Raw genomic sequence first — 27,039 nt, forward strand, 5'->3', positions numbered from 1 at the left:
CACTGAAATGAAAATACAAAGAATGTTCTGCCAGCAGAACTCCAACTCTTCTCCCATGCAGGTGGTTTGCTGCTGAGCTGCACGGCTTGGGGAAGGGCTGTGATCTAGGTCCCTTTCCTACTTAAAACATCTCATTGTGGTAAAAAAGATCAGTAAGGAACTCCTTCTCTACATCAAATACAAGTGCAGGAAAGGAAAGTGCCACAGGCCTTTTTAAATCTACTCTAGCGGTAATGTTTGGTGCTTACCATTATTCTATCTAGAAGCATTAAGAGTGTTTAAAATTTATACTATTCTCATTTCTGGGCGCATTCTACATTCTATCTATATCTGGATCTATCTCAGAGTTTACCAAGTCACATTGTCACACTGAACTAACGAAGCAAAACTCTCTATTCCTTGCTGTATGAACAATAATTTGTGCATCCACAATAGACTTTGTTGAAGACTATTTATTGAACACTTTCTATGTGCCAGGTTCTGTTTTAGTGCTAGGGACTACAACAGTGGGAATACAAAAGTCCAAGTCTCCTGGAGTTGATATTGTATAGAAAACAAATAAATTAATTAAACACATACAGATAATAATTAATGCTAGGAGGGAAAAAAATAGTCTCTTGGGTTTGAAAATATTATTTAAGGTAGCCAGGAAAGTCCTTTTTCATAAGGTAACATTTAAGTTGAGACATGAAGGATGAGAAGAAGCCATTAAAGTGAAGTGCTAAGGAGAAAAACAATTTTCTCAGCACCAGAAGATTATGCATGAAGACCTGATACAGGAAAGAAATGTGTTATTAGAAGCCAGTATATCTTGAGCCCAATGACGAGTTGGGAAAAATCGTATGAGATGAGATGGGAAGTTACCTGAAGTTACTGAATTGTTCCAGCAACTAACATGGGAAGTTACTGAAAATGACATGGTTCAATGGGTTTTATAAAAGCTTATTATTTCAGCTATGTAGAGAAGGGATTAGATAGGGTTGAGATTAGAAGCTGAGCAATCCCTTAGGAGACTAATTTCCAGGCAAGTAAATATGGAAGATTAAACTAGCGTGTTGACAATAGAAATGGAGAAAAGCAGATGGATTCAAGATGTATTTTGTAGGTAGAACCAATGAAACTTATATTCAGAATTTTCTTGAAGAGACCGTAAGGAAATGAATTGAAAATTGTATGAAGGAATGAACGTATTTAAAAGGAAAAGGTGACATTCTGAGAAAAGAAAGAATGGCAAAAGTATACACTAAGCATCAACCTATGAATAAAAGTAATGTATTAAAGTGGTCGCATTTACAACTTTAATCTGATGTCCTACACTGGGCCTCAATTATCTTAAAATAAGATATCAAATCAACGCAGAAAAAGAGAAGAAATGCTTCAAGGTTTTTAGCCTTAAATGGTTGAGCCCAGGCCACTGAAAAAAATATAATTTACCCAATTAAAATAATGAAACAAGATTTAACTAAGATCATTATAGTGAGAAACAGTTGTTCTCACTCTGGCTGCCCATTAGAATTCCCTGGGGAGCTTTTAAAAACTAGAAGCCCAGGTTCCACTGGAGTGATTCTGATTTAATTGGTCTGAGGTAGACCCGGGAATAGGTATTTTTTAAAAAGCTCCTTAGAGAATTCTAATGAGCAGCCAGGATGGAGAGTCTTGAGTTAGAAGTAGAGTACAGCTGAGGATGCCACATCAATAAACCTATTCTGCTAATGAAAGATTAATAGAGAAAATAGGATGAAAGAACTTTGATCCCAGACAAGGAATACAGGCTCATTGGTTACAAGGACATAATTCAAGACCACAAGAAAATAAAAGTCTATTTTCCTCTGGGTGCCTTTTTTAAGCTGGGAGAAAATGGCATTATACTCACCTTGTTAATAACGCAGACACTCATTTAAATGCCACACATATTTAAAAATATATTTTATTTCCATTATGAACAAAAAGAGAGTAACAGCTGATGGTTGACTACAAGAAAAATAGAAGAGAAAAAGGAGAGTGTCAATATTGCCCAGACAAGGAAACATAGTATAAAATGAGTTGCATTGAGAAAGTGATCGAAAGAAAGGGATTCCGTTATTTCTGGGAGAAAAAAAAAATGCATATATATATAGAATACACCTAGCAACGAGTTTGCTTGTATCAGACGGCTCTTGAGTCTGCACTTTTCTGGATTTAACTCTTGAGTGAGCCACAGAATTATCAGAGCAGGGCCGAAAGCCGAGTAACTATTCCTCTAAGTAGAACCAGAAACATAATTCTTCCCCAACTGCAATGAAGATTCTCTGGTGGGTGAATGGGCAACTGAAGGCCAGAGAAGTTCTATTACTTGCCCTAAATCACTCAATTAATTAGTGGTCATACTGGAATCAGAATCAATATTTTGCATTGTTAGGTTTTAATTTTGTTACATTTGCACTCTAACTCCACTGAAAACAGAAAAGAGAAATATGTAGTGCAATTTCTAAATTGCCACATCTGGAGCACTTCAAGAGCTACAGTTGTCCAGTTAAGACGGTAGTGTGTGTATGGTGCCGCCATGTTAATTTGGTGGAATAAAACCAAAGGTGAGTTAGGCCGGCGCGGTGGCTCACGCTTGTAATCCTAACACTTTGGGAGGCCGAAGCGGGTGGATCACCTGAGGTTGGGAGTTCGAGAGCAGCCTGACCAACAGGGAGAAACCCCGTCTCTACCAAAAATATAAAAATAGCCGGCCGTGGTGGCGTGCGCCTGTAATCCCAGCAACTTGGCAGACTGAAGCAAGAGAATCGCTTGAACCCAGGAGGCGGAGGTTGCGGTGAGCCGAGATAGCGCCATTGCACTCCCAGCCTGGGCAACAAGAGCGAAACTCTGTATCCAAAACAAACAAACAAACACCAGAGGTGAGTTGAGCAGAAGAAACAAAGGTGGATTATTAGTCTTAAGTGGGCGTGTCTACTTCAGGAAGGGAGTGAAAGCAAAAAACTGAGAAACTAAGGGTGGGAGGGGGAATGAAAGGATCTCAGAATGTGGGTGTCGTGGGTGGCAAAAGGGATGCCAAGACACCAGAAGAGCAATACAGAACAGCTCCCGTGGATAGGCACGGAAGACCTTCCGCGCTGCTGGCCAGGCGACCCCGCAGGAAGTAGGAAGGACAAGCGCGCACTACAAGTCCCAGAAGCCCCCGTTTCCTGGAGCCCGCGCCGTGCCGCGCTACGCCCGCCGGGAGCCGGCCAGAGCGGCCAAGATGTCGCAGCCCAAGAAAAGAAAGCTTGAGTCGGGGGGCGGCGGCGAAGGAGGGGAGGGAGCTGAAGAGGAAGATGGCGCGGAGCGGGAGGCGGCCCTGGAGCGACCCCGGAGGACTAAGCGGGAGCGGGACCAGCTGTACTATGAGTGCTACTCGGACGTTTCGGTCCACGAGGAGATGATCGCAGACCGCGTCCGCACCGATGCCTACCGCCTGGGTATCCTGCGGAACTGGGCAGCACTGCGAGGCAAGACGGTACTTGACGTGGGCGCGGGCACCGGCATTCTGAGTATCTTCTGTGCCCAGGCCGGGGCCCGGCGCGTGTACGCGGTAGAGGCCAGCGCCATCTGGCAACAGGCCCGGGAGGTGGTAAGGTTCAACGGGCTGGAGGACCGGGTGCACGTCCTGCCGGGACCGGTGGAGACTGTGGAGTTGCCGGAACAGGTGGATGCCATCGTGAGCGAATGGATGGGCTACGGACTCCTGCACGAGTCCATGCTGAGCTCCGTCCTCCACGCGCGAACCAAGTGGCTGAAGGAGGGCGGTCTTCTCCTGCCGGCCTCCGCCGAGCTCTTCATAGCCCCCATCAGCGACCAGATGCTGGAATGGCGCCTGGGCTTCTGGAGCCAGGTGAAGCAGCACTATGGTGTGGACATGAGCTGCCTGGAGGGCTTCGCCACGCGCTGCCTCATGGGCCACTCGGAGATCGTTGTGCAGGGATTGTCCGGCGAGGACGTGCTGGCCCGGCCACAGCGCTTTGCGCAACTAGAGCTCTCCCGCGCCGGCTTGGAGCAGGAGCTGGAGGCCGGAGTGGGCGGGCGCTTCCGCTGCAGCTGCTATGGCTCGGCGCCCATGCATGGCTTTGCCATCTGGTTCCAGGTGACCTTCCCTGGAGGGGAGTCGGAGAAACCCCTGGTGCTGTCCACCTCGCCTTTTCACCCCGCCACGCACTGGAAACAGGCGCTTCTCTACCTAAACGAGCCAGTGCAAGTGGAGCAAGACACGGATGTTTCAGGAGAGATCACGCTGCTGCCCTCCCGGGACAACCCCCGTCGCCTGCGCGTGCTGCTGCGCTACAAAGTGGGAGACCAGGAGGAGAAGACCAAAGACTTTGCCATGGAGGACTGAGCGTTGCCTTTTCTCCCAGCTGCCTCCCAAGGCAGCCTGACCTGCGTGGGAGAGACGTAGCGAGGTCGGAGGAGAAAGGGAGATCCCACGTGCAAGTAGGGGGAATATCTGTCTCCCTTTTCCCGCATAGCCTCTAGGGAGGGAGAGTGAGTTCATTCTCCATTTGAAGAGATTCTTCTGGTGATGTTTACTTAAAAAGTTATCCCCCTCAACAACGGATACAGCGTGCTTATTATTGGGCTTTTAAGCCTCAAAGGCATGTAGTACCAAGCACTTGTATTTCCATATATTTTGTTTCGTGGGGGAGGGAGGCAGAAGAACACAGATGAAAATGTCAGTTTTTGAAGGGTCCATGCACATTCCTGACACCTCACACCTTATCTAAGTCTGAAGCTGAGGAGAAAGAGTTCTTTTAGACTTCATACATTTCCAATACGACTTTAGTATCTCTCCAGAGCCATATTTTCTCACTCTGAATTAATTCCCCATCCCTAGGTGCCTGTAGGCTATGAGACTTCCTCATTGTTTTCTAAGTAAACTTCACTACTGGTAATTAAGGGGAAGGATATGAGGAAGCAGTTTAAATAGCCCTGTTCTCATTACTCTTACCACATACATAGGGTGCTAAAGTTGATGAACACATTAATCCGTTAAGTAAAATGGTCTTTGTAATTGTACGGCGTATCTAAGAAACTCAGAAGGTGCATTTAGGAGAAAGACCTGAAAGACAGAAATAGTATGGATTCTTATGTAGAGGACTACAAAATTCTTGTCTCTACTATTACAACCAAAAAACAAATATTTCATGTATGTCCTATAAAAATATCAGTGTAATTCTTATGAAACAGGCTGGTAGAGGAGGTTTCTGAGCCTAGCCCAAGGGCTTATTCATCACCATGGGTAAATTATTTAAACTCACTTAATTAAGTAAAATATTTTCCCAGCTAGAAAAGTGTACTCATTCTCATTTAAACTCTCATTTGGAGGGATCATGTGAGTTGGCCTACTTACAAGTAGTGAAAGTTCCCTTTTTAGTTTAGTTTTTTTTTTTTTTTTTTCTCTTTCACGCAGCCAAATGTGAAAGTTGTGAATTTAGGAAAATCACTTATAATGAAGTGTGAATCTTGTTATCACATTTATTTCACTGATGTTTCCCTCCTTATCCTTGTAGCTAATAAAACATTGACATTCTCACGTTTTATAGATGAAGTAAGAAGTCTTGTGTGCTGTCTATGAGTTATAATGCTTTTGCCTTTTTAATATTACCAGTTCTTAAGTGTTACAGCCCATTCAGAATATAACTTCAGGACAATTCAAACTGCTTAATGTATGATTTTTGAGCTTCTGTATGCTAAGAAAATAGGTGTGAAAAACTGGTGTTCTGAAATAGCCTAACATTTATTGTAATTCTGATTTTTCTGCCCTTTTATTCATTGCATATTAAAGTATTAGAGTATAAAAACTAATTTGCTAAACTTTGGTGGTATGTAACACAAGATCTTCCATCATGGAGAGACATACATGTACAAAATTATCAATTTACAAGATAATTGAGTAGCAAGCAGTACAGTTATAACCATCACCATTTTGATGCTAAGATAGTGATCATCTCCTGTAAATGCTACAATTACAGCAAGCTAGACTTGAGTTAAGCTAGCGGGAAAAAATAGCTCCTTATAAGGTGTTCTATGTTTTAAATCAAACATTTCTTTAGAATTTTAGGGTGTGATTTTGAGTAGGTTTCTGGTGGTTTGGTTTGTTTTTTAAAAACTTGATTTAACAATTCCTTTACTAAGTGATAAATGAGAACATTCTTCCAAATTCTATTTTTTATGTATTTGATAAATACTATAGAGTTATCATTATCAGTATAAGCACATAAAGGGAACCTCAGTTAAAACTTGGAGGAACTAAAAAAGTAAAGGGTATGTATTCCATAAAATAAGCTTCAGGATTTTTATTACTCCTTCCCAAAAGAAAAATGAATTATAAAAATACAGCAACTGAAACAATTAGTCAAAAGTTAGCATAACATAATGGCTACAAAATTGGACTCTAGAGGCAGACAGCCCATAGTAGAACCGAGGCTCTACCACTTTTTGTGACCTTGGGCAAAATATTAATACTTAAACACTTTTTTTCCTTCAAAAGGGAGGAAATGCCTCTCATATGCAAAATGGAGATTACAACAGTACCTACGTCATAGACATGTGAGGATTGAATGAGTTAATACATGTGACTACATAATGTCTGGTATGTAATAAGATCTCAATAAATCCTCAGTGTCATAGTTATGGAAAAGTCGTAAACCTGGAGCACTTGGATGCATGCAAAACGTGCAACAATAAATACTCAACATTTTGATTTTTTTACAGGTATTCAACAGTATGTGGTTGTACGTGAGGAGCAATGTATGACACTGTACACCAAATGATCCAAAGGGAATTCAGGACCTTTGGAATGAGGACACCTCCAGAAGGATGAAGGTGTAAAATGTATCAACATCCAGGCACTGTCCAATCTGTCTATATAGACTGGTACTGACTGCTGGGTACCATTGGACCACAGGCAGGAACTACCAGGCCCAAAGGAGAGGAGAACATGGTAAAGTTCGACCTGCTTCCCTCAAAGAACTTACATTTATTTTGCACTGTGAAGATTTCCAAATATTTTCATTAATTCATTGGACCAATGGACGTTTTATTGAGTATACAATGTAACAGTCATTGTGATAAGCATTTAGGATACAAACCAATAAAACACAGTTTCTTCCTTCAAATGATATGTTCATAAGATAAAATGGTAAGTACAATAAATGATAATGGACTAAAGACTGGGATGGTCTTGGTGTTAGAAAGGGCAAGTAATTATCTCAATTTATGTATCAGGAGATTATTTCAATTTACATACCAGGAACAAAAGCTATACAGATATTGAAGGACTTGCCTAAGGTTACATAGCTAATTCTTGGCTTTTAATTCCTAACCCCAAACAAAAATTAACTTGTTTATTATATTAATCTTGCCTGCTTTAATTAAAAATAGTAGTGGGCACGGTGGCTCACGCCTTTAATCCCAGCACTTTGGGAGGCCGAGGCGGGCAGATCACTAGGTCAAGAGATCGAGACCATCCTGGCTAACACGGTGAAACCCCGTCTCTACTAAAACTACAAAAAACTAGCTGGGCGTGGTGGTGGGCGCCTGTAGTCCCAGCAACTCAGGAGGCTGAAGCAAGAGAATGGCGTGAACCTGGGAGGCGGAGCTTCCGGTGAGCTGAGATTGAGTCACTGCACTCCAGCCTGGGCAACAGAGCCAGACTCCATCTCCAAAAAAAAAAAAAAAAAAAACCGGAAGCACATACTTCCTGAATGGGTGACAACAGTTTTTATTGTTTGATGAATGAAGGAAAGGGAAACGTCCTTAGCTTAAGGAAGTCTCATTAAAGATGTATCTCATAGGCCTCAAAGAACCACTTTCAGTGTATAGGATCTCACACTTGACAACTACTAGGCACTCATTGACATAAATACCCCCATACCCATTTTCCCAACAGTTAGTCAAATGTGGCACTCTGAGACCCCCCAGAAAACTCCTCAAAACAGTAGCAAAGGTAGATGAACTCACAGGTGCTTGGTGCTGAGGAACAGAGGCATCTGATGAGGCTAAAAGTGGGCAGAAATAGTTTTTAAAAGGTAAGTATGAAAGATACCTCCAGCAAACAAAACTGGCTAACGTTTTGCTTATAGCCAGCCATGTTAGCATCTTCACACTTTGTACCACCCAATGCTGAGGAGAGATGAATCAGTCAATGTGGGCCCCCTCCTCCCATATGTATATCTTTTTATCCATTCATTTTATGATTTAATAAACACCAACTATAAAATATTCAAGTTCTATGAAAAACAAGCAAATTCTACCCTCTAAGAACTAGTATACAGTATGGGAAATAAAATTACCTATATCAGTTCAGTAATTTGCATCCTTAGCCTGGAAAGACTGTCAGGGCCAAGGGAAAAGTTCTCTGTGGCCCTCTGAAGTTTCTCTGAGAAGTCACCTCACAAATGCAAATTAATTGGAGAAAAATCATACAAATTTATATAATGTGTACACACAGGAGCCCTCAGAATGAAGACCCAAAGATAAAGGAGAAAGTGTCCATTTTGATGCTGAGGTTCAATAAAATATGGATGACTATGTAGAAATATGATTGCACAAAAAGGATATGATCTCATGCTAACAGACTGAGCGAGGGATCCCAGCAGGGCCTGTCTGTCTTGGCCTCTCTGAGCAAAGATTCTTGGCCTCTCTGAGCATGCGTGCATTCCTTCTTGGTGTGAGGCAACACCATCTCTGGAATGGGGGTCTTATAACCCATAGGCAAAGAAGGTAGGTCACATAATTTCTTTATGAGTAGTTTTTATACAGAAAGGCAGAGGGAAAGTGAGTAATGATTTTAGGTTTTATGGCTGGCTTTGGGGAAAGGGGGTTCTGGTGTTTATGACCTGCCTTGGGGAAAAGTGATTCTAGTTTCTATGACTAGCCTAAGGGGAGAAGTGGACTGAGAAACAGGAGGGCAAGAGATCAGAGAAACACTTTTCCTTCCAAGGCCTTCATTTTGGGGTATTTTCTGAGTCCCAACATCATTTCGACTAAATCTGTTGAATGAAGCAAGGTTGAGAAGAGCCAGCCCGCTTATCCTTAGTGCAAAAACTCCCTTACTTATCACATAGATCATGAAATCCTCAGAGAAAAAGTCTTCTCTGTTATTAGTTCCAAAAGTAAGTCTATGTCCTCTAAATAACTGGTTTGTTTCAGCTAATGAACACAGTATATTGGATAGATGACCCTTCTCACATTGGCTACTAGAGAGCTGAGCCAAATTTATGCTTCACTGTGCTTTTTGTTACTTTACATCTGGCTCCACTTCTATACTCCAATTTTTTTCTTGATTTATCTTCTATCATTTATAATAAATATTACGTGTTTTGTTGGAACGTGTGTAACCTTATTCTCTTCTAAATTTTTTGGCATGAAAATATCTTCCTACTTTTTGGAATACCTGCAGAAGCTCTGAAGATAAGAAGGCCAGAAGACTCTGAGATATGTCCTCATTATTTCCTACAAAAGGTAGTGTCTCATCACATTGTTCATAGGGATGGATAACTGATGTGATCTCATCCTTTTAGCCAAATTTATAGCATTTTACATTTTATAGAATCAAGAGACTATGTGAAAAATCTGAGACATGAAGACAATTTGAGGAAACTGAATGTTCCTCAGGACTTTCTACGCCTAGAACAGGCCCTGATTAAAATCTTAAACACAACAGTGGGGAGAGTTACAGACTTCCAAACCTTTTCCAAAATGTGTCAAAACAGTAAGTGATAAGGAAGAAGATGATATAAGGAGGCTATTTCTCAAAATGTTATACGTGCTCATAGTAATCCCAGCACTCTGGGAGGCCGAGACGGGCGGATCACGAGGTCAGCAGATCGAGACCATCCTGGCTAACACAGTGAAACCCCGTCTCTACTAAAAAATACAAAAAACTAGCCGGGCGAGGTGGCGGGCGCCTGTAGTCCCAGCTACTCGGGAGGCTGAGGCAGGAGAATGGCGTAGACCCGGGAGGCGGAGCTTGCAGTGAGCTGAGATCCGGCCACTGCACTCCAGCCTGGGCGACAGAGCGAGACTCCGTCTCCAAAAAAAAAAAAAAAAAAGACATTTAAAACGAAGCTTGGAGCTGATTAAAATTAAGAGAATTTTAGTAAAAAGTAAGACATGACAAGTAACATTGGAATTGTACTCATTTGAAACCTTTGGTAATTAAGTGTATCATTATTGATAATAACTGTAGGGGAAGACACGTGATTTTAGTTGACTGAGTAGCTTTAAACCCTTATGGCAGACTTAAAATGCAGGGAGCTGAGAGAAAGAAAAAAAGTTCCTTTGTCTCTCTAAAAGGCTGCCTCCTGCAAGAAAGGAAGGACAAAAAGAAGAGGTAGGATGGAAGGATATTTTCCCCAAGCTTTTAAAATACTTTACAAACACTCCTATAATTATGTGATATATGTTCCTGAAAAACCCTCATAATTCTGCAAAATTATTCAATAAAAATAGCAAACTTAAGGGAAAAATGGGTTTGGTGAACCATCAAAACATATGTAACTTTGTAACCAAGAATCTAATAAGTGGGCGGTGTGGCTCAGGCCTGTAATCTCAGCACTTTAGGAGGTTGAGACTGGAGAATTGCTTGAGCCCAGGACTTCAAGACCAGCCTGAGCAACATAGAGACACCCCATTTCTACAAAACATAAAATAAAATAAAATAAAATAAAATAAAATAAAATAAAATATAAAATTAGCTAGACATGGTGGTGCATGCCTGTGGTCCCAGCTACTTGGGAGGCTGAGATGGAAGGATAGCTTGGGACCAGGAGGTTGAGGCTGCTGCTACCCTTGATTGGGCCAATGTATTCCAGTCCAGGTGACAGAGCAAGACCCTGTCTCAAACAAGTACTAACAAAATAATACCAATTTTAATAAAACTAGTTAAGAAATATAAATTTTTAATAAAGAAACTACAATAAATATAAATAAAAATAGCTTGATGGAAGGAAATAAGGAAGACTTATACAAAATAAAATTCACAAAGACAGAGAGAAGGCTTAATAAACATCTCTAAGACAGAATGTGGCCAAACAGAGCCAATAGGAGGAAGTAGGGTGCTGCATTCAATTGCATCAATATATTTTGTGTTCAGTGACTGTTACCTGGTGGTGCTAATGCTACATTCTGTACTGATGTCATTCTACTTGCCAATTGAGTTTATTGATTTTACGGAAACACGCATTGTGATGGAACATTCTGTTCTTTGTGAAATTTCCAGAAATTAAAGTCATTCAGAATTCCATTGAGTTTAAAAATCTTTTCAGTGAAAATTTTCTCGAAGGGAAGGGAAGGTTATAACCACACTTTAGTATGAATTAATTTTATTCAGTCAACAGGAAAGTTAACAGGAAGGGAGAGTACAAATTCTGACCTGTGTAGAGTGAAAGGCAAATAGCTGAGTACAGTTACCTGCGTTTAAAAGGTAGTCTGATAGAGGGCATTGGGGACAATAGCTGGTTTTCCACAGTCACAGGGCAACAAAAAAAACATCTTGGGGCCAAAAAAAAAAAGCCGAAAGTGAGTGAGAGAAGCATATAAATGATGAGTAGGATCCCTATGCATACTTTCTGCCTATGTCACAATTTCCTCAGGTAATTTTCTTCTTCCTTAAGTCACAGGCTTATAACAGTATTTTGATTGATGTAACTGTTGCTTATTTTGATACTTGACATTGTCCTTAACCTCACTTTTCAGGTTAATTTCTAAATCTATTCAAGGACTTTTCTATGTAAGAACTACTTAATCCTCTCAAATTTGTGAACAAAACTTTCCCCTCCCCATTGTTGCAAGCTGCAGTTTAGTAGGTGGTGTGGAATGGTGTGACTATTAGGTTTTCTTTTTAACACTTGCAGCTTTGCTTTTGGTAAAATTATTATGTTATATATTAATTACATATACTAATATAATTACATGTAATATGTTTATGATATTATAAAATTATTCTAAGAGCAAACTGTAGTTTTGACTTTAAGTTATATAGGATGGTGAAAGGATTCCAATCCACAAATGGTTAAAACATTTATTTCATGCATTCATTGGCATCAAAAACTTTTTACCAGGAATCTTTATTAAAAGGGCAAACTGCTTATTTTAATATGAACTTCTCACTCTACCATCATTTATCATCTGGTGAAATTATAAAAGTAAAAAACATTTAAGTGCTCTAGAATGAACAGTAAAAGAATTAAAAAGAGAGGATTTGGAAAATCCACAGATTGAATATCCAGTCACTGAATAATTAAGAATTTAGGCAAGAATTTACATATAAGAAGATATACGGAAAACAGCAATAGGTAGATTTTCATGGTAAAAGAAAGAGAGACAAAAAAGTCCTAAGATAGAAAAGAAAATGCAAGAGGAGTAGAGAATGTTGGAGAGGATCGAAACAACAGCGGCAGACTACAGCATAAGTAATGTTCTCACTAAATGTTAGGAGTTTGGAAACTCAGCAGATGTTCAGAAGATAGCTACAGGAGATGAGACAAAATGAGCTAAAGCAGAACAAACAAAATTTATCATCATTAATGCTTGCGATTCAAAAAGTAGTACTATATTAAAATTATTTTTAAATTATTTTGGAAAGACAGTGTCTACTCTGTTGCCCAGGCTGGTCTTGAATTATTGGACTCGAGCAGTCCTCCTGCCTCAGTGTCCCAAAGTGTTTCGCACCCAACCATAAAAATGTATTGTTTCATATCAGTTTTCTGCCCAAGCCAACTCTGATGCAATCTTTGCAGTGATGAATAAATATTATTTCTAACATAGTCTGACATTTGCTCTTCTCTTAAAGGATTGTTTTTTTCTTAATAAATATTTGTCTTTTTGTTCTTTATTATTACTATTAATAAATATTTATTTTAAAGTTTACAGCCTGGGCACAGTGGCTCACACCTGTAATCCCAGCACAGTGGGAGGCCAAGGTGGGCACATCATTTGAGGCCAGGAGTTCGAACCAGCCTGGCCAACATAGTGAAACCCTGCCTCTATTAAAAATACAAAAATTGGCAGGGTGCGATGGCTCACGCCTGTAATCCCAGCACTTTGGGAGGCCGAGGAGGGCGGATCACAAGGTCAAGAGATCCAGATCATCCTGGCCAATATGGTGAAAACCTGTCTCTACCAAAAATGCTAAAATTAGCTGGGCCTGATGGTGCTCAACTGTAGTCCCAGCTACTTGGTAAGCCGAGGCAGGAGAATCACTTGAACCCAGGAGAGGGAGCTTGCAATGAGCCGAAATCGCACCACTGCACTCCAACCTGGCAACAGACAGACTCCGTCTCAAAATAAATAAATAAATTAATTAATTAATTAATTAATTAAAAAAACAGTTTTGTATGGTGGTGTGCGCCTGTAATCCCAGCTACTCGGGAGGCTGAAGTATGATAATCGCTTGAACCCGGAAGGCAGAGGTTGTAGTGAGCCGGGATTGCCCCACTCGAGCCTAGGTGACACAGAGAGACTCTGTCTCAAATAATAATAATAATAATAATAATAGAAACAGGAGGAGGAGGAGGAGGAAGAGGAGGAGGAAGGGAGGAAGGAGGAAGGAAGAAACCTACCCAATAGAGTTCGTTTCACATTCAACTAATGTACCCTGTTAGTCAAGCATACACATAAACACACACACACACTTTGTAGATATTCTGGAAACGAAACCATAAAGCAACATCTGTTGGGCAAATGTGGCTCAATTCCTGAAAAAATATGGTGCCATCATCTCAAAAATTGTCATGCAATTCCCTGGCTCCTTTCCTTTGCTCATGCTGCCTTTCCTGTCTAGAGCACTCATCTGCTCCCTTTCTTTCCCATATTCAACCTTCAATATCCTGCTTAAATGCCACCTCCCATACTAAGCATTTCCTCATCTCTCCATCGAAAGCAATCTGCTCTACTCTTTTGGGTCTTCCCTGTGTCTGCATTGGTTTTCTTTTATTGTCCTTTAAGGGTAGGGCATATTTCTTATTCATCTTTGCATCCTCCATTTTGCCTTGGATTTAGTACTTGTTTCTGTTATGTAACCTGGTTTCTTCAGGTACCTCATGATGGAAAGAGTGTTTTTATACTTTAAGGCCGATTTCCTGGCTTAACCAATTTTACAAAAGACCTTAGGTGAACTTAAATTAGGTGAAAATCCATTTAATAAGTTCCATTACCAACAGGAAATCAGAATATTGTATCCCAAGCTGAAGATGGCATATTTTAAATTGAATACTAACTTTGACAGTCTGGGTAACAAAGCAAGACCCCACCTCTACAAAGATTTTTTTTTTTTTTTTTTTTAATTAGCTGGGTGTGGTGGTATGCACCTGTGGTCACAGCTGCTTAGGAGACTGAGATGGGAGGATTGCTTAAGTCCAGGAGGTCAAGGCTGCAGTGAGCTGTGATTGTGCCACTGAATTCTAGCCTGGGTGACAGATGAAGACCCTGTCTCAAATAAAATAAAATAACTTTGAGACTAAGTTCTGCTTGGCACAATAATAAAAATATCTATTTATAAAACAAAATTGAACAAGTTATTGTTCCTCAAAAGAACCTTAACCAATTTACAGCAAGTTTTATCAGGAAGAAATTCATCCCAAACTGCAATACATATGCCAACTTCTGGCATAATGTGTTAGAATTGCTTCAATGTAATGTTTGTGTTCCACCATATCTAATCTATATATATGAAATATAACAGTATTATAGAGTATAATTTTTCCAGAAACTTTAGAGTAAAAAGTGCTTTTAATTAAACATTTATCTTAATATATTAACTAAACGTCACTTTATTTCAGAACAATTCGTCAATATTTTAAGTAGATCTTGACGAAAATGCACTAAATCTATTTTTAAAAATGTTTTATTACTTGCAAGTTTCAGCCTGATGTGATTTTAAAATAGCCAAGTTATGAGTCCCTGAAAATTGGAGTTTATAATGGAAATACTGACAGACGCTTAACTTTTAGGAGAGCGAGTCTGCTGTTGTAATAACATTTGCTGTTGCTGCCTCAGTCAGTGTAGCAACATGACTAGGGTGCTAGATGTGGTATTTCAAATATGAAACTGGTAGAAAACTTGCTGAAATACTTTTCTATGTTTCTAAATTTTTAGAAAACTTGAATCTTGTTTTGGAAACTCCTTTTCTCTCCAGTTATTGCAATGAACAAGTATGAAGCCCTTTTCTTGTTTCTACAATATCTCAGTTGTCTCCTCCTCTCCCATGGCTGGTTTTTCCACAAAGCTTTTTTATCTCAATATACAGCACCCTGATACCCACCTCTTTGTTCAACCCAGAAAGCTAGATGTCAGTCTTAATTCCTAACATTACTTCTTCCCCCACATCTAATCTGTTGTAAACACTGAGGGGTTTACTGCCGAAATATATTTTGAAATCAGTTATTCTTTGCCATCACTACCATCACCTTGGTCTGTGTCACCGTATCCTCTGATCAAGCCAATCACAATAGCTTCCTAGATTCCTTACTATCTTCCAAATGGACCTAAAATAAAATCCAGACTTCATATCTTGATCTACAAGATCTTACCCTCTTGGACTTCATCCGCATTTCACCTCCCCCAAAGCCTCATTCACTTCTCTGCCCTACATAGGACACTGAAGTCACACTGGCTTTCTGGTAGTGCCCAGAATATGCCAAGCTCTCTGGGCTCTGTATGTTCTTCATTTAGAACATTTTTACCATATTAGTCTTCATCATTCTTTATGTCTAAGGTTAAATGTCATTTCCACAGAGATATAGCCCTAATCCCTCAAGTGTACATGCCCCCTCCATGATTATGCTTTATCAAAATAGCCTGTCTGTTTAATTCATGTCGTTTTACATAATATGTAATTATTTCATTTGTTTTTCTTTCCTACAAAAATTTAAGCCTCATAAGACAGAAACCATATTTTATTTTTTCTTTGCCATACATTTCTTTTGTTTAGCAAAGTATTAAAAGTATTGGCTGATTATAAGAATAATTGGATGAAACAATGAATAATAGCTAATATTTATTGAGCATTTTCTATATGCCAAAAAACATTGTATGTGCTTTACAGTGCACATATAGTGCATGTTTAATCTTTGCGATATTCTAGAGATAGATATTATCAATAACCCCAGTTTACAGGTGAGAAACTGGAGGCACAGGGAAGCAGAATAACTTTCCCAAGGTTATGTATCTAGAAAGATGCAGAGTTGCCTTCAGTGATGAACTCTTTCAATTCTTTCCATCTTTCCATACATTCTATAGTCTGATTCCATGTGATTGAATGGAAATTTCCAAGAAGGAAGAACTAAAGCAAGATAAAAAGGGAGGGAGGGAAGAGAGAAGAAAGAAGATGAGTATATCTTGTAATAAGTGCCTTGAAAAGGTTTACAAAGAGAAGACGTAGAGAATACATAGAAGAGACAACTTTAGATCAGGTGATCTGGGAAGTCCTCTTGGCAGAGGTCACATTTGAATTGAAATCTTAAGGATAAGAAGAATACAAATATTCAAAGATCTGAAGGGAAAGAATTTCATGTAGATAAGCTATCAAGAGAAGAAGACTGGAAATAGGAAAGAGACTGGTATTTTCCAGGAAGTGACTGAAAACAGTTTCTATGTCAGCCAGCATAGAGAATGACAATGGAATGCAAAGGGCATGGAAAGATGGGCAGGGGCCAACTTAGGCAGCACTTGTAATCAATGGTAAGGAATTTGGGGCATATTTCGTAGTAGAAGGTAACCATGAAAAAAACAAGGGAGTGCAATAATTTTCAATTTACATGTTTTTTCCTTATGATCAACATATATGGTATGTGAATAATGGATTGGAAAGGGTAACAAAAGAAGCAAGGATAGCAAAGAAGCTATCACATGAATAATAGTCAAACTCTTCATAGAAGCGGAGACTTGAATAATGGTTACCAGGGGCTGAGGGGAGGGAGAATTGAAAAGGTGTTGATCAAAGTGTACACAGTTTTACTTATGCAAGATGAAAAAAATCCTGGAATCTACTGGACAAAATAGTACATATAGTTAGTGATACTGTATTGAATACTTAATTTGTTAGGAGGGTAGATCTTAAGTTTTCTTAACAATAAGAGGGAGGGAGGAAACTTCAAGAGGTGATAATTAAGTTTACAGCATTATGTGTGGTGATAGTTTTACAGGTGTATACCTATATTCATATACATTAACATGTATACATTAACTGTGTACAGCTATTTTGTAAGTCAGTCATCTCAACTTTAAAAAAGATACAATTGCATGGATTGAAACAAGTCAAAGGAAAAAATCTATGAAGTTTATTAGACAAATTTAAACACACACATTGATCATCATTGAAGTTGCTAGGGTACTACCTCATTTTTTTCCTGAAATTCTTAAATTAAGGGGGAGAGAGGAAAAAAAAACATTTGTTTTCCCTTTCCTTGGTAAGATGTATTTCAGGGTAACTAGTAGTTGATGAGGGCAAGTTTCTATTTATAGAATTTCAGCAAATAAAGCAGTAGGAATGATAAAATTAATAAATCACCATTTTGTGACCTGTAATGGATCCCTGCAATGATCACACAGAGCTGCTAAAACCAGGAGTGGAGACGTTAATGGAGAATTTTATAATGAAGAAATCAGGCTGACATGCTTAGAACCCCATCAATTGAGTTAATTCCTAAAACTGGGAAAGCCAATTGCTATATGTCTCAAAATATGATGATTGCAACACATATTAACACTATGAAGTATTCTTGCCTAAAATATTGAACCCGAATCTAATTAGTCCTCTACATTGATATGAAATACAGGGAACAGAGGAATAAGTTAAACAACACTATGAGGAAGTAACCAGCCAAATCTATAATGTGAGAATTCTACAGAAAAACAATGACTCCATTTGTCCAACAAATCAATGGCATATAAAAGGTCATGGTAATGGGAAGCAATTATTAGAGAATAAAAGACCCTTATGAAACATAACAACTAAATGCAATATGAGGACCTATTTGAATGTGATTAAAAGATACCATTTATAAAAATCATATTTGAGACAATAAGAAATCCAAATATAGTATGGACTGTATCAATAATATTAAGAAAGGACTTCTTATAATTTTTAGCTATAAAAATGGCAGTGGGGTTGTTTGAAAATATGTTCTTATCAAAGATAAATAATGAAGTATTTTTTGGTGAAATGATATGATATATAAGATTTTCTCTAAAATACTCTCCAGAAAAAAAAAAAAAAAAAAAAAAAAAAGAGGAGTAAGAGAAGAAAGAAGACTCATGTAATACCGATAACTAGTGTAGTGGGATTATGTGTGTATGGGGTTCATTACATAGTAGTTTGTGAAATTTTCTCTAAGAAATTATTTTCAAAAGGCTGTTTAATCCTTCGAAGAGAAATAATAATGCCTTAGACATAGGTGGTCATGGTGGAAAAGGAGAGAAATATATAGATTGGAAATGTATTTGAAAATTAATAGGAATTGTTAATGAATTGAAGGAGGTGGTAAAGGAAGAATCCGTGGTGGCTTCTTGGGTTTTGATTTGAGCAACTGAGTAGAGAAGGTGCTAATTACTGAGTCAGTTTAGACTGCAGAGGAACAGGTTTGGGGAAAGATTAAAAACCCAGTTTCATACATTGAGATTCTTATGTGTTTTCTATTAATGCTAAAACAAATTGCCACATACTTATGGCTCAAAGCAACATGAATGTATTATCTTGCAGTTCTGAATGTTAGAAGTCCAAAATCAATCCACTAAACTAAAGTCAAAGTGTCAGCAGGGACAGTTCTTTCTGGAGGCTCAAAGAGAGAACCTTTTTCCTTTTTTTTTTTTTTTGTCCCCTTTTCCAGCTTCTAGGGGTTGTCTTCATTCTTTGGCTTGTGACCTTGTATTACATACTTTTTTCTCCCTCTACTTCCATGGTCGTGTCACCTTCCCTGACTTTTACCCTTTTGTCTTCCTCTTTAAAAAGAAAATAAATATATATATATATATATATATATATATATATATATATATATATATCTTTTTTGTTTGGCTTATTTGAAATTTCAGGGTACATGTGCAGAATGTGCAGGTTTATCACACAGATAAATGTGTGTCATGGTGATTTGCTGCACAGATCATCACATCACCTAGGTATTAAACCCAGCATGCATTAGCTATTTTTCCTGATGTTCTCCCTTTCACCCCCTACCAACAGGCCCCAGTGTGTGTTGTTCCCTTCACTGTGTCTATGTGTTCACAGTGTTCAGCTCCCACTTATAAGTGAGAACATGTAGTGTTTGGTTTCCTGTTCCTGCCTTAGTTTGCTGAGGATAATGACTTCCAGCTCCATCTATGTGCCTGCAAAGGACATGATCTCATTCCCTTTCATGGCTGCATAGTATTCCATGATGCATATGTACTACATTTGCTTTTTCTTTTTTCTTTTCATTTTTTTGAGATGGAATCTCGCTCTGTCACCCAGGCTGGAGTGCAGTGGCAAGATCTTGGCTCACTGCAAGCTCCACCTCCTGAGCTCATGCCATTCTCCTGCCTCAGCCTCCCAAGTAGCTGGGACTGCAGGTGCCCGCCACCATGCCTGGCTAAATTTTTGTATTTTTTAGTAGACACGGGGTTTTACCATGTTAGCTAGGATGGTCTCAATCTCCTGACCTCGTGATCCACCCGCCTTGGCCTCCCAAAGTGCTGGGATTACAGGCATGAGCCACCGTGCCCAGCCTATGTACTACATTTTCTTTATCCAATCTATCATTGACAGGTATTTGGGTTGATTCCATACCTTTGCTATTGTGAATGGTGCTGCAATGAACATATGCATGAATGTATCTTTATAACAGAATGATTTATATTCCTTTGGGTATATACCTAGTAATTCAATCACTGGGTTTCTGGTTCTAGGTCTTTAAGGAATCGCCACATTGTCCTCCACAATGGTTGAATTAATTTACATTCTCACCAACACTGTAGAAGCGTTCCTATTTCTCCACAGCCTCACCAGCATCTCTTGTGTTTTGATTTTTTAATAATTGCCATTCTGACTAATGTGATGCTATCTCATTGTGGTTTTGATTTGCATTTCTCTAATGATCAGTGATGCTGAGCTTTTTCTTGTATGTTTGCTGGCCGCGTAAATGTCTTCTTTAGAGAAACGTTTATCCATGTCCTTTGCCCAATTTTTAATGGGATTATTTGGTTTTTTCTTGTAAATTTGTTTAAATTCTTTGTAGATTCTGAATATTAGACCATTGTTAGATGGATAGATTGAAAAAATTTTCTCCTGTTGTATAGGTTGTGTCTTTCTCTTAAAAGAACCATTGTTGTTACATTGGGCCTACCAGCATCATCTAGCATGACCTTCCATCTCAAAATCCTTCACTTAACCAGACCTGCAAAGTCTTTTTTGCCATGTCAGATAATATATTCACAGTTCTAAGGATTAAGACATAGACATCTGGGATTAGGGGCTTCTGTTATTCAGTCTAACACAAAGCCTATTATGTTTGAAATATATGTTGAGTATCCTAGTGGAGATGCCAAGAGGCTAGTCAGATATAAATCTAGAGGTCAGAGAACTGAGAAACTACATTTGGGACTCATCAGCGTAGATAGGACTTAAAAACAAGTAATGGTTGAACATGAAGAATTCCAAATTTAGAGGATCCCAGGTAACTCGAGAGTGACGAGTTAAAAAAGCTAGGTAAGTGCCACACTTGGAAAGCTAAGAGAGCAGCCCCATTCATGTAATATGGAGAATTGTGTTGAATTGTGTTAAATGCCGCCGATAGGTCAAACAGGAAGGAAAAATGTATCCACTGTATTTGGCATTATAAATAAAGTTAGTAATTTTCACAAGAGCAGTTACAACCCAATTGAAGTGGGTTGAAGAGTGAAATGGACCTAAAAATGAAGGCAATGCATTTGTAAAACTTTACCCTAAAGAGCAGTGAATAAATATGAAGGCTCTTAAAATATCTGGGTAAAAGAAAAGGTGTTTTATTTCATTTTCTCAAGAGAGGAGATAGAATATGCTTGTTTAACAAATATATTAATGTTAATGCAAATGATCTGGTAAAGAACCATTTATAATATAGGAGAAAGAAGGGTTAAAGGAAGGATGAAAGTCTTTGGTAAGGGAACAAAGAGGTTCCACAGCACAAGAGAAAGACTTTGATGGGAGCACTTCTCTGGGAATAAAGGAAGGAAAGCAGGAAAAATGGGCACAAGTAGAGGCTGGCAGCTTAGTTTATAAGGATGCTCCTTCAATCACTCTGTCTTCTTAGTGATGAGAGTGGCAAGGGGTGTTACCGAGTCAGGTGATAAGGAAAGGTTTGAGAATTGTTCTACCAAAGAGATGCCATAAAATCAATTTCAAAGGACCAGTATGCCCCCAGCAAAAATAGAGTGGCGGGTAGGTGTTGGTGGGGTGGAAGAAAGCCTTCTTCTTGTGATGAGATAGATTTGGGAGTTCAGTTTCTGATAATTAGAAACAAATTATTTTGAAGTCATGATTAAGTTATGGTCAACTATAAGGAGCTAATTGATTTTAAGGGAATGTCTGCCATGGGAATGCAATATGAATTATGCTGGCTGCTTGAAATTCACCATGCAGTAAGGATTTCAGTTTTCAACATCTTCTAATGAGTTGCTAAGTGAATTTAAAAGTATGTAAAAATAATAGACTCTCCTCCTTAGCTCTAGATAAGCATTTTCCCCTAAGAACTGACATCACTTAACACCCTAGGGCCCCCAAAAGTAGCTGCTTTGCTCCAGCCAGAACATTTTTTATTTTTATTTTTCCCATCCTCTCCCAAACCATAAGCAGATGATATCCCAGTATCTGAAAGCTCAGAACTGTCTAGCCTCAAATTCATCTCTGCCAGCACAAACAAGACAAACAACGTCTGGTCCTGGGCTGAGATTCTCCACCACTATTTTGAGGGTTTAGGACTTGGGGTTGTGTGCCAGTAATGAAGAGTTTCTGTGCTTGAATTCTGTTTTGAGCATTGTGAACCTGTGGGAGTATCTTTCAATTCTGGTGCCCAAAGAAGAGAACTGTAGTATTATCATGGAAAGGACATGTGTCTCAATCTATTCCTTTTGGATGGAGTGAGAAGCATGAAATAGTTAACTTAGGAAAAAAATAACTTTACTGGGAAAGCATAATATGATAGTTAAAATACAATCAATTAGGTTGCAGTTTTTCAGGAAACATTTTCATTATTTCGATTAGATTCACAGAAGTAACCTGGGCCTTGATTTAATCCAGGATATAACTTGATCCAAGAGTATTAGTAAAGCATCCCCTAAAGAATGGAAAGAATTATTTCTAGAAATGGTTAATATCAACTACAGGTTGATTTTCTACTAATTTTGTTTTAATAGGATAACATCTGATTGTATCTCTAAATTCTCAATGTTCTCTACTATGATTGTCTGTGCTCCATTAATAACAACATTAATATTTTGCTTCTGAATAATGCAAAGCTCTTTCAAAGATTAGAAAAAAATTATTCTTACAACTTTTCCTTTAGAAGAGACCAAGTTTACTAGTATTCCTGTTTTCCTGAAAAAGGGATTAAAACATAGACATTAAAAACACTGTCCCCAAATCTATCGGATTTATTTGACTTGCAGTTTAATTCTTACACTATGAAATTTGTATGTGTAAACATGAATATGTAAACTAAATGGGACATTTAGGAGATTATTAATAGGAGGTTCCAATTCCTGCTTTGTCTCCTGAACTTACTTCCTGTAAGACTCATTTCAATTTAATCATCATGGATTAAAGATCTGTTGTTTAAGACATCCAGAATTTTGCACAAAGGCAAAGATACCAGTTAATAATCATTTGAAACAGAAACTTAACCCCAAAGTATATTACATTCATTCAGCAGGTCACTGTTTTTTACAATTAAAAATGACAGGTCACTGTCTATGTTGATGCCGTTAGACTTAGCTTTTGCTGCTTTTGCTGTTGTTGCTGTTTTGCTAGTAATAACTGAACTTACTAATTCACTGATTTCAGTGCAACAAATAGAATTGTTCAAATTTTTTTGTTCAATTCAAGCAAAACACACAATTTAACAATTTAAACAATTTAGTATGTTTCATATTTGACCCTAAATTGGATAATCAGCAATCATTACCATCCCAGTTGGGGACCCCTTCTATACCACTTGATATTGCTAGTTATGTTTGGATAGTTCAACCACATGGCAGCTAAGTCAAGATTGATGTTTATTACTATTTGGATATGTTTCTACTTACTCAACACATTTATTAGATGTACTAGGTATTCAATGAATATTGATTAATTTTATATTACTTAATTCTGACACTTTTCAATCACATCAGAATTATTTGAAGGAAGAGTTTGGGTGTTCAAGTAGGTAATCATGCTATTTAAGAATCTAACAAAGCCTGGAAGAGATTTTTCTGAACTAGATAATTGAAGGAAAAAAAGAAAGAAACTTGTAATAATGGCCATAACATAAAAATAAAAAATTAATAGATGTTAGCATGGATGCAGTGAAAAGGGAACACTTTTCCACTGTTGGTGGAAATGTAAACTAGTACAACCACTATGGAAAACAGTGCAGAGATTCCTTAAAGACCTAAAAGTAAGTATACAGTTTGATCCAGCAATTCCCTTACTAGGTATCTACCCAGAGGAAAAGAAGTCATTATACAAAAAAGATACTTGCACACGCATGTTTATAGCAGCACAATTTGCAATTGCAAAAATGTGGAACCAGCCCAAATGTCCATCAGTCAACAAGTGGATAAAGAAAATGTGATACAGACACACACACACACACACACACACACACACACACACACACATGGAATACTACTCAGCCATAAAAAGGAATGAAATAATGGCATTCGCAGCAACCTGGATGGAATTGGAGAGCATTATTCTAAGTGAAGTAACTCAGGAATGAAAAACTAAACATCATATGTTCTCACTTATATGTGGAAACTAACCTATGACGACACAAAGGCATAAGAATGATACATTGGACTTTGGGGACTTAGAGGAAAGGGTGGGAGCTGGTGAGGGATAACAGACTACACATTAGGTACAGTATACACTGCTCGGGTAATGGGTGCACTAAAATCTCAGAAATCACCACTAAAGAATTTATTCATGTAACCAAATACCACCTGTTACCCCAAAACCTATTGAAATAAAAAAAAAATTTTAAAAAAAAGAAAGAAACTCATGGCTTTGAGAGAAAGTAGTTGAATTACAACACTTCTTGTAGTATCAGACAGGTTGTGTATTTGGTGAAAAATAGGCCTACAAGGCAACCTCTGCTGCCAAAAGCGATGCTTCCAGAAGTCCAAAATGTAAAGATTATTGGTTGAGTAACCAGGGCAATGAAGCTAGTAACATTGGAGAGGAAAGATGACAATCCAAAGGGGACAGACCAGATAGCCACTCTCATGGTCACACCAGTGATTCAGTGCATTCAGTAGAGTCCCGGGAAAGATCTAAGACTGAGCCAAGGCACAAATGCAGCCCAAGGAGAAAATAATATAGTATCAAAGTATAGGTTTTGCATGCCAAGTTTGTCCAGGTATTCTGAATCTACATAATAATGAACAAACAATTTTTAATGGAAATATCTTGATTATTTTGAGTTCTTTATGTACCAAGGATAAAGCGGCATGCTTAGGGCTAAGAATAAAACTGAATAAAACAGTCTCTACCTTGCTGGACAGCAAGTACTTCTTTGAAAAGGGATCTGTGGGAGCACATCTCTGGGTCTTCCACAAATTCTGTATTTTAATGTCACTTAATTAGAGAGGTCTTTCCAGAATACTTTATTAAAATAACTCTTACCCCTTTGCCTGATAGTATATTGTATATGATAGTGGCCACAACAGAACATGAGCACCTTGACAACAGGGACTTTGATTTACCAAAAATGCCTATATATAAAAATAAATATTTGTTGAATGAATGCATGAAAGAATAAAGAATTGATCTTGTTATTGTTTTTGAGCTATTGCAATCAACGTTGGAAGGAAGATACTTATATTTATTTTTGTCTATTTGCCTAATTTTCTTAAGACAAATTCTTAGAAATTGAATTGTTAGGTATGTATATTTTTAAGGAATTTTGATAGAATGCCCAGTTGTTATTCTGAAAGGAAATTCAAATTCACATTCTTCTGCTGTGGGAGAGTATATTTTTTCCTGTAATTTTCCATAAAAGGGCATTATTATACATTTTTAAATTGGTACTATTAAATAGTTTTATGGGTGGTAAAAAATATTGCAGTGTTGTTTTATTTTGAGTTTGATTAGATAGTTATTAGAGTTCACTGAGGCTAATTGTAGGGCCTTTGTTTCCTTTTTATTCTACTACAGAGTTTTCAGATTAATGCTCCCTATACTTTATTTGGCTCAACGTGGCAGTTCTTAAATATTTTCTATTAAAATTCAAATAGTTGTAAATTCAAAATTTAAGAATCAGAAGATTTTATTTAAAAATAGAGAATATTTACTTCTCTTAAAAGTTTGGATGATCTGGCAATACTGGCCTAGAATTCCTCATGACGGCAATTGGGTACAACTGACTAGCAGGCATTTCTATCTCCAGAACCAATGTCTTTTATAAACCATGGACCATATTTCCAACTGTTTACTGACATTTCCTTGTCCATAGAAATAACTTTTCTGGTTTTTGCTGTTGCTAAGGAAAAGTCTGAGAACAATCTATTTTTTCACTCTTTTTCAAGTAACCTGCTTCATTTCCTTGAATTTTTGGAGGAATTTTTCTTTATAGCACATACACATTGAGCATTAAATTCCATGACAGTCAACTCTTAATGAAGAAATTTCTTCAACATTCTCTAATTCAGTCTCTACCTCCATATCTCTTTCCAAAATGGGAAATGTTACTGGAGATTTTCCAGGCTTACACCACTTGCTTCCTAAATCACTGAATCACTGCTTTTAGAAAGATTATTTCATGTCAAATTATAGTGTTGACTTTCAATTTTTTTCACTTTATACTGTTCCTAAAAGATACTCCATAAAGTTTGTGGTATAAGTTTGAAAGTACTTCCTAGTTTCAATTTTCTTGTCTATTTTGTGTATTTTGGTAAATTTTTAGTTACGGCTAGGTTATAAGTCTTCTCTTATTCCTACATCTTTCCTGGAAATAGCCTCAATGTTTGATGTGCATGTTATATGATATACATGGTTCATTAAACTTCTTAATATAACTTCATGATAAAAGAGCTTACTTTTCTTCTTTCAGATATTTTCTTTTCAAAGATAGGATATACACCAGCTGTTCGCATTCAATAAAACTAATTACATAGGGAAATTTATGAACAGTTTATTGATGGAGTTGCTACATGAATACTTAGCTGGTGTTCATGGTTATTAGGCTTAGATATGTTGTCATTTTCCTTCTCGCTTAACCTACAGGTCAGGAAACAAGGTACTTTTTTTTTCTTTTGAGACGGAGTCTCGCTCTGCCGCCCAGGTTGGAGTGCAGTGAGGTGATCTCAGCTCACTGAAAGCTCCGCCTTCCAGGTTCACGCCATTCTCCTGCCTCAGCCTCCCAAGTAGCTGGGACTACAGGCGCCCAACACTACACCTGGCTAATTTTTTGTATTTTTAGTAGAGATGAGGTTTCACCGTGGTAGCCAGGATGGTCTTGATCTCCTGACCTCGTGATCTGCCTGCCTCGGCCTCCCAAAGTGCTGGTATTACAGGTGTGAGCCACCATGCCTGGCTGAAACAAGGTACTTTTAATCTTGTATTTACTCTGAACATTTTAAGAACTCTCACTTAAAAAAATGTTTTGGCCGGGCGCGGTGGCTCAAGCCTGTAATCCCAGCACTTTGGGAGGCCGAGACGGGCGAATCACGAGGTCAGGAGATCGAGACCATCCTGGCTAACCCAGTGAAATCCCGTCTCTACTAAAAAACACAAAAAAGTAGCCGGGCGAGGTGGCGGGCGCCTGTAGTCCCAGCTACTCGGGAGGCTGAGGTAGGAGAATGGTGTAA

General features: G+C 38.3%; 1 protein-coding gene across 2 annotated transcripts; it reads left to right on the forward strand.

The window, feature by feature from the left end:
• The first annotated feature begins 3,160 nt into the window (after positions 1-3,160).
• On the forward strand, positions 3,161-9,350 carry PRMT6 (protein arginine methyltransferase 6). 2 transcript variants are annotated; one of them, XM_050778874.1, is made up of 2 exons: positions 3,161-4,452; positions 6,733-9,350. In XM_050778874.1, the coding sequence occupies exon 1, from the start codon at positions 3,230-3,232 to the stop codon at positions 4,355-4,357; it is 1,128 nt and encodes a 375-aa protein (XP_050634831.1). In that variant the 5' UTR covers positions 3,161-3,229; the 3' UTR covers positions 4,358-4,452; positions 6,733-9,350. The 2 variants fall into 2 exon arrangements, with proteins under 2 accessions (XP_050634831.1, XP_050634841.1); XM_050778884.1 differs by having other exon boundaries at positions 3,161-4,421.
• Positions 9,351-27,039: the final 17,689 nt, after the last annotated feature.

This window comes from Macaca thibetana, chromosome 1 (assembly GCF_024542745.1).
Source record: "Macaca thibetana thibetana isolate TM-01 chromosome 1, ASM2454274v1, whole genome shotgun sequence".
NCBI lineage: Eukaryota > Metazoa > Chordata > Mammalia > Primates > Cercopithecidae > Macaca > Macaca thibetana.

Excerpts from the sequence above, each read along its gene's own strand:
- PRMT6 (XM_050778874.1), top strand. The coding sequence starts at position 3,230 with ATGTCGCAGCCCAAGAAAAGAAAGCTTGAGTCGGGGGGCGGCGGCGAA.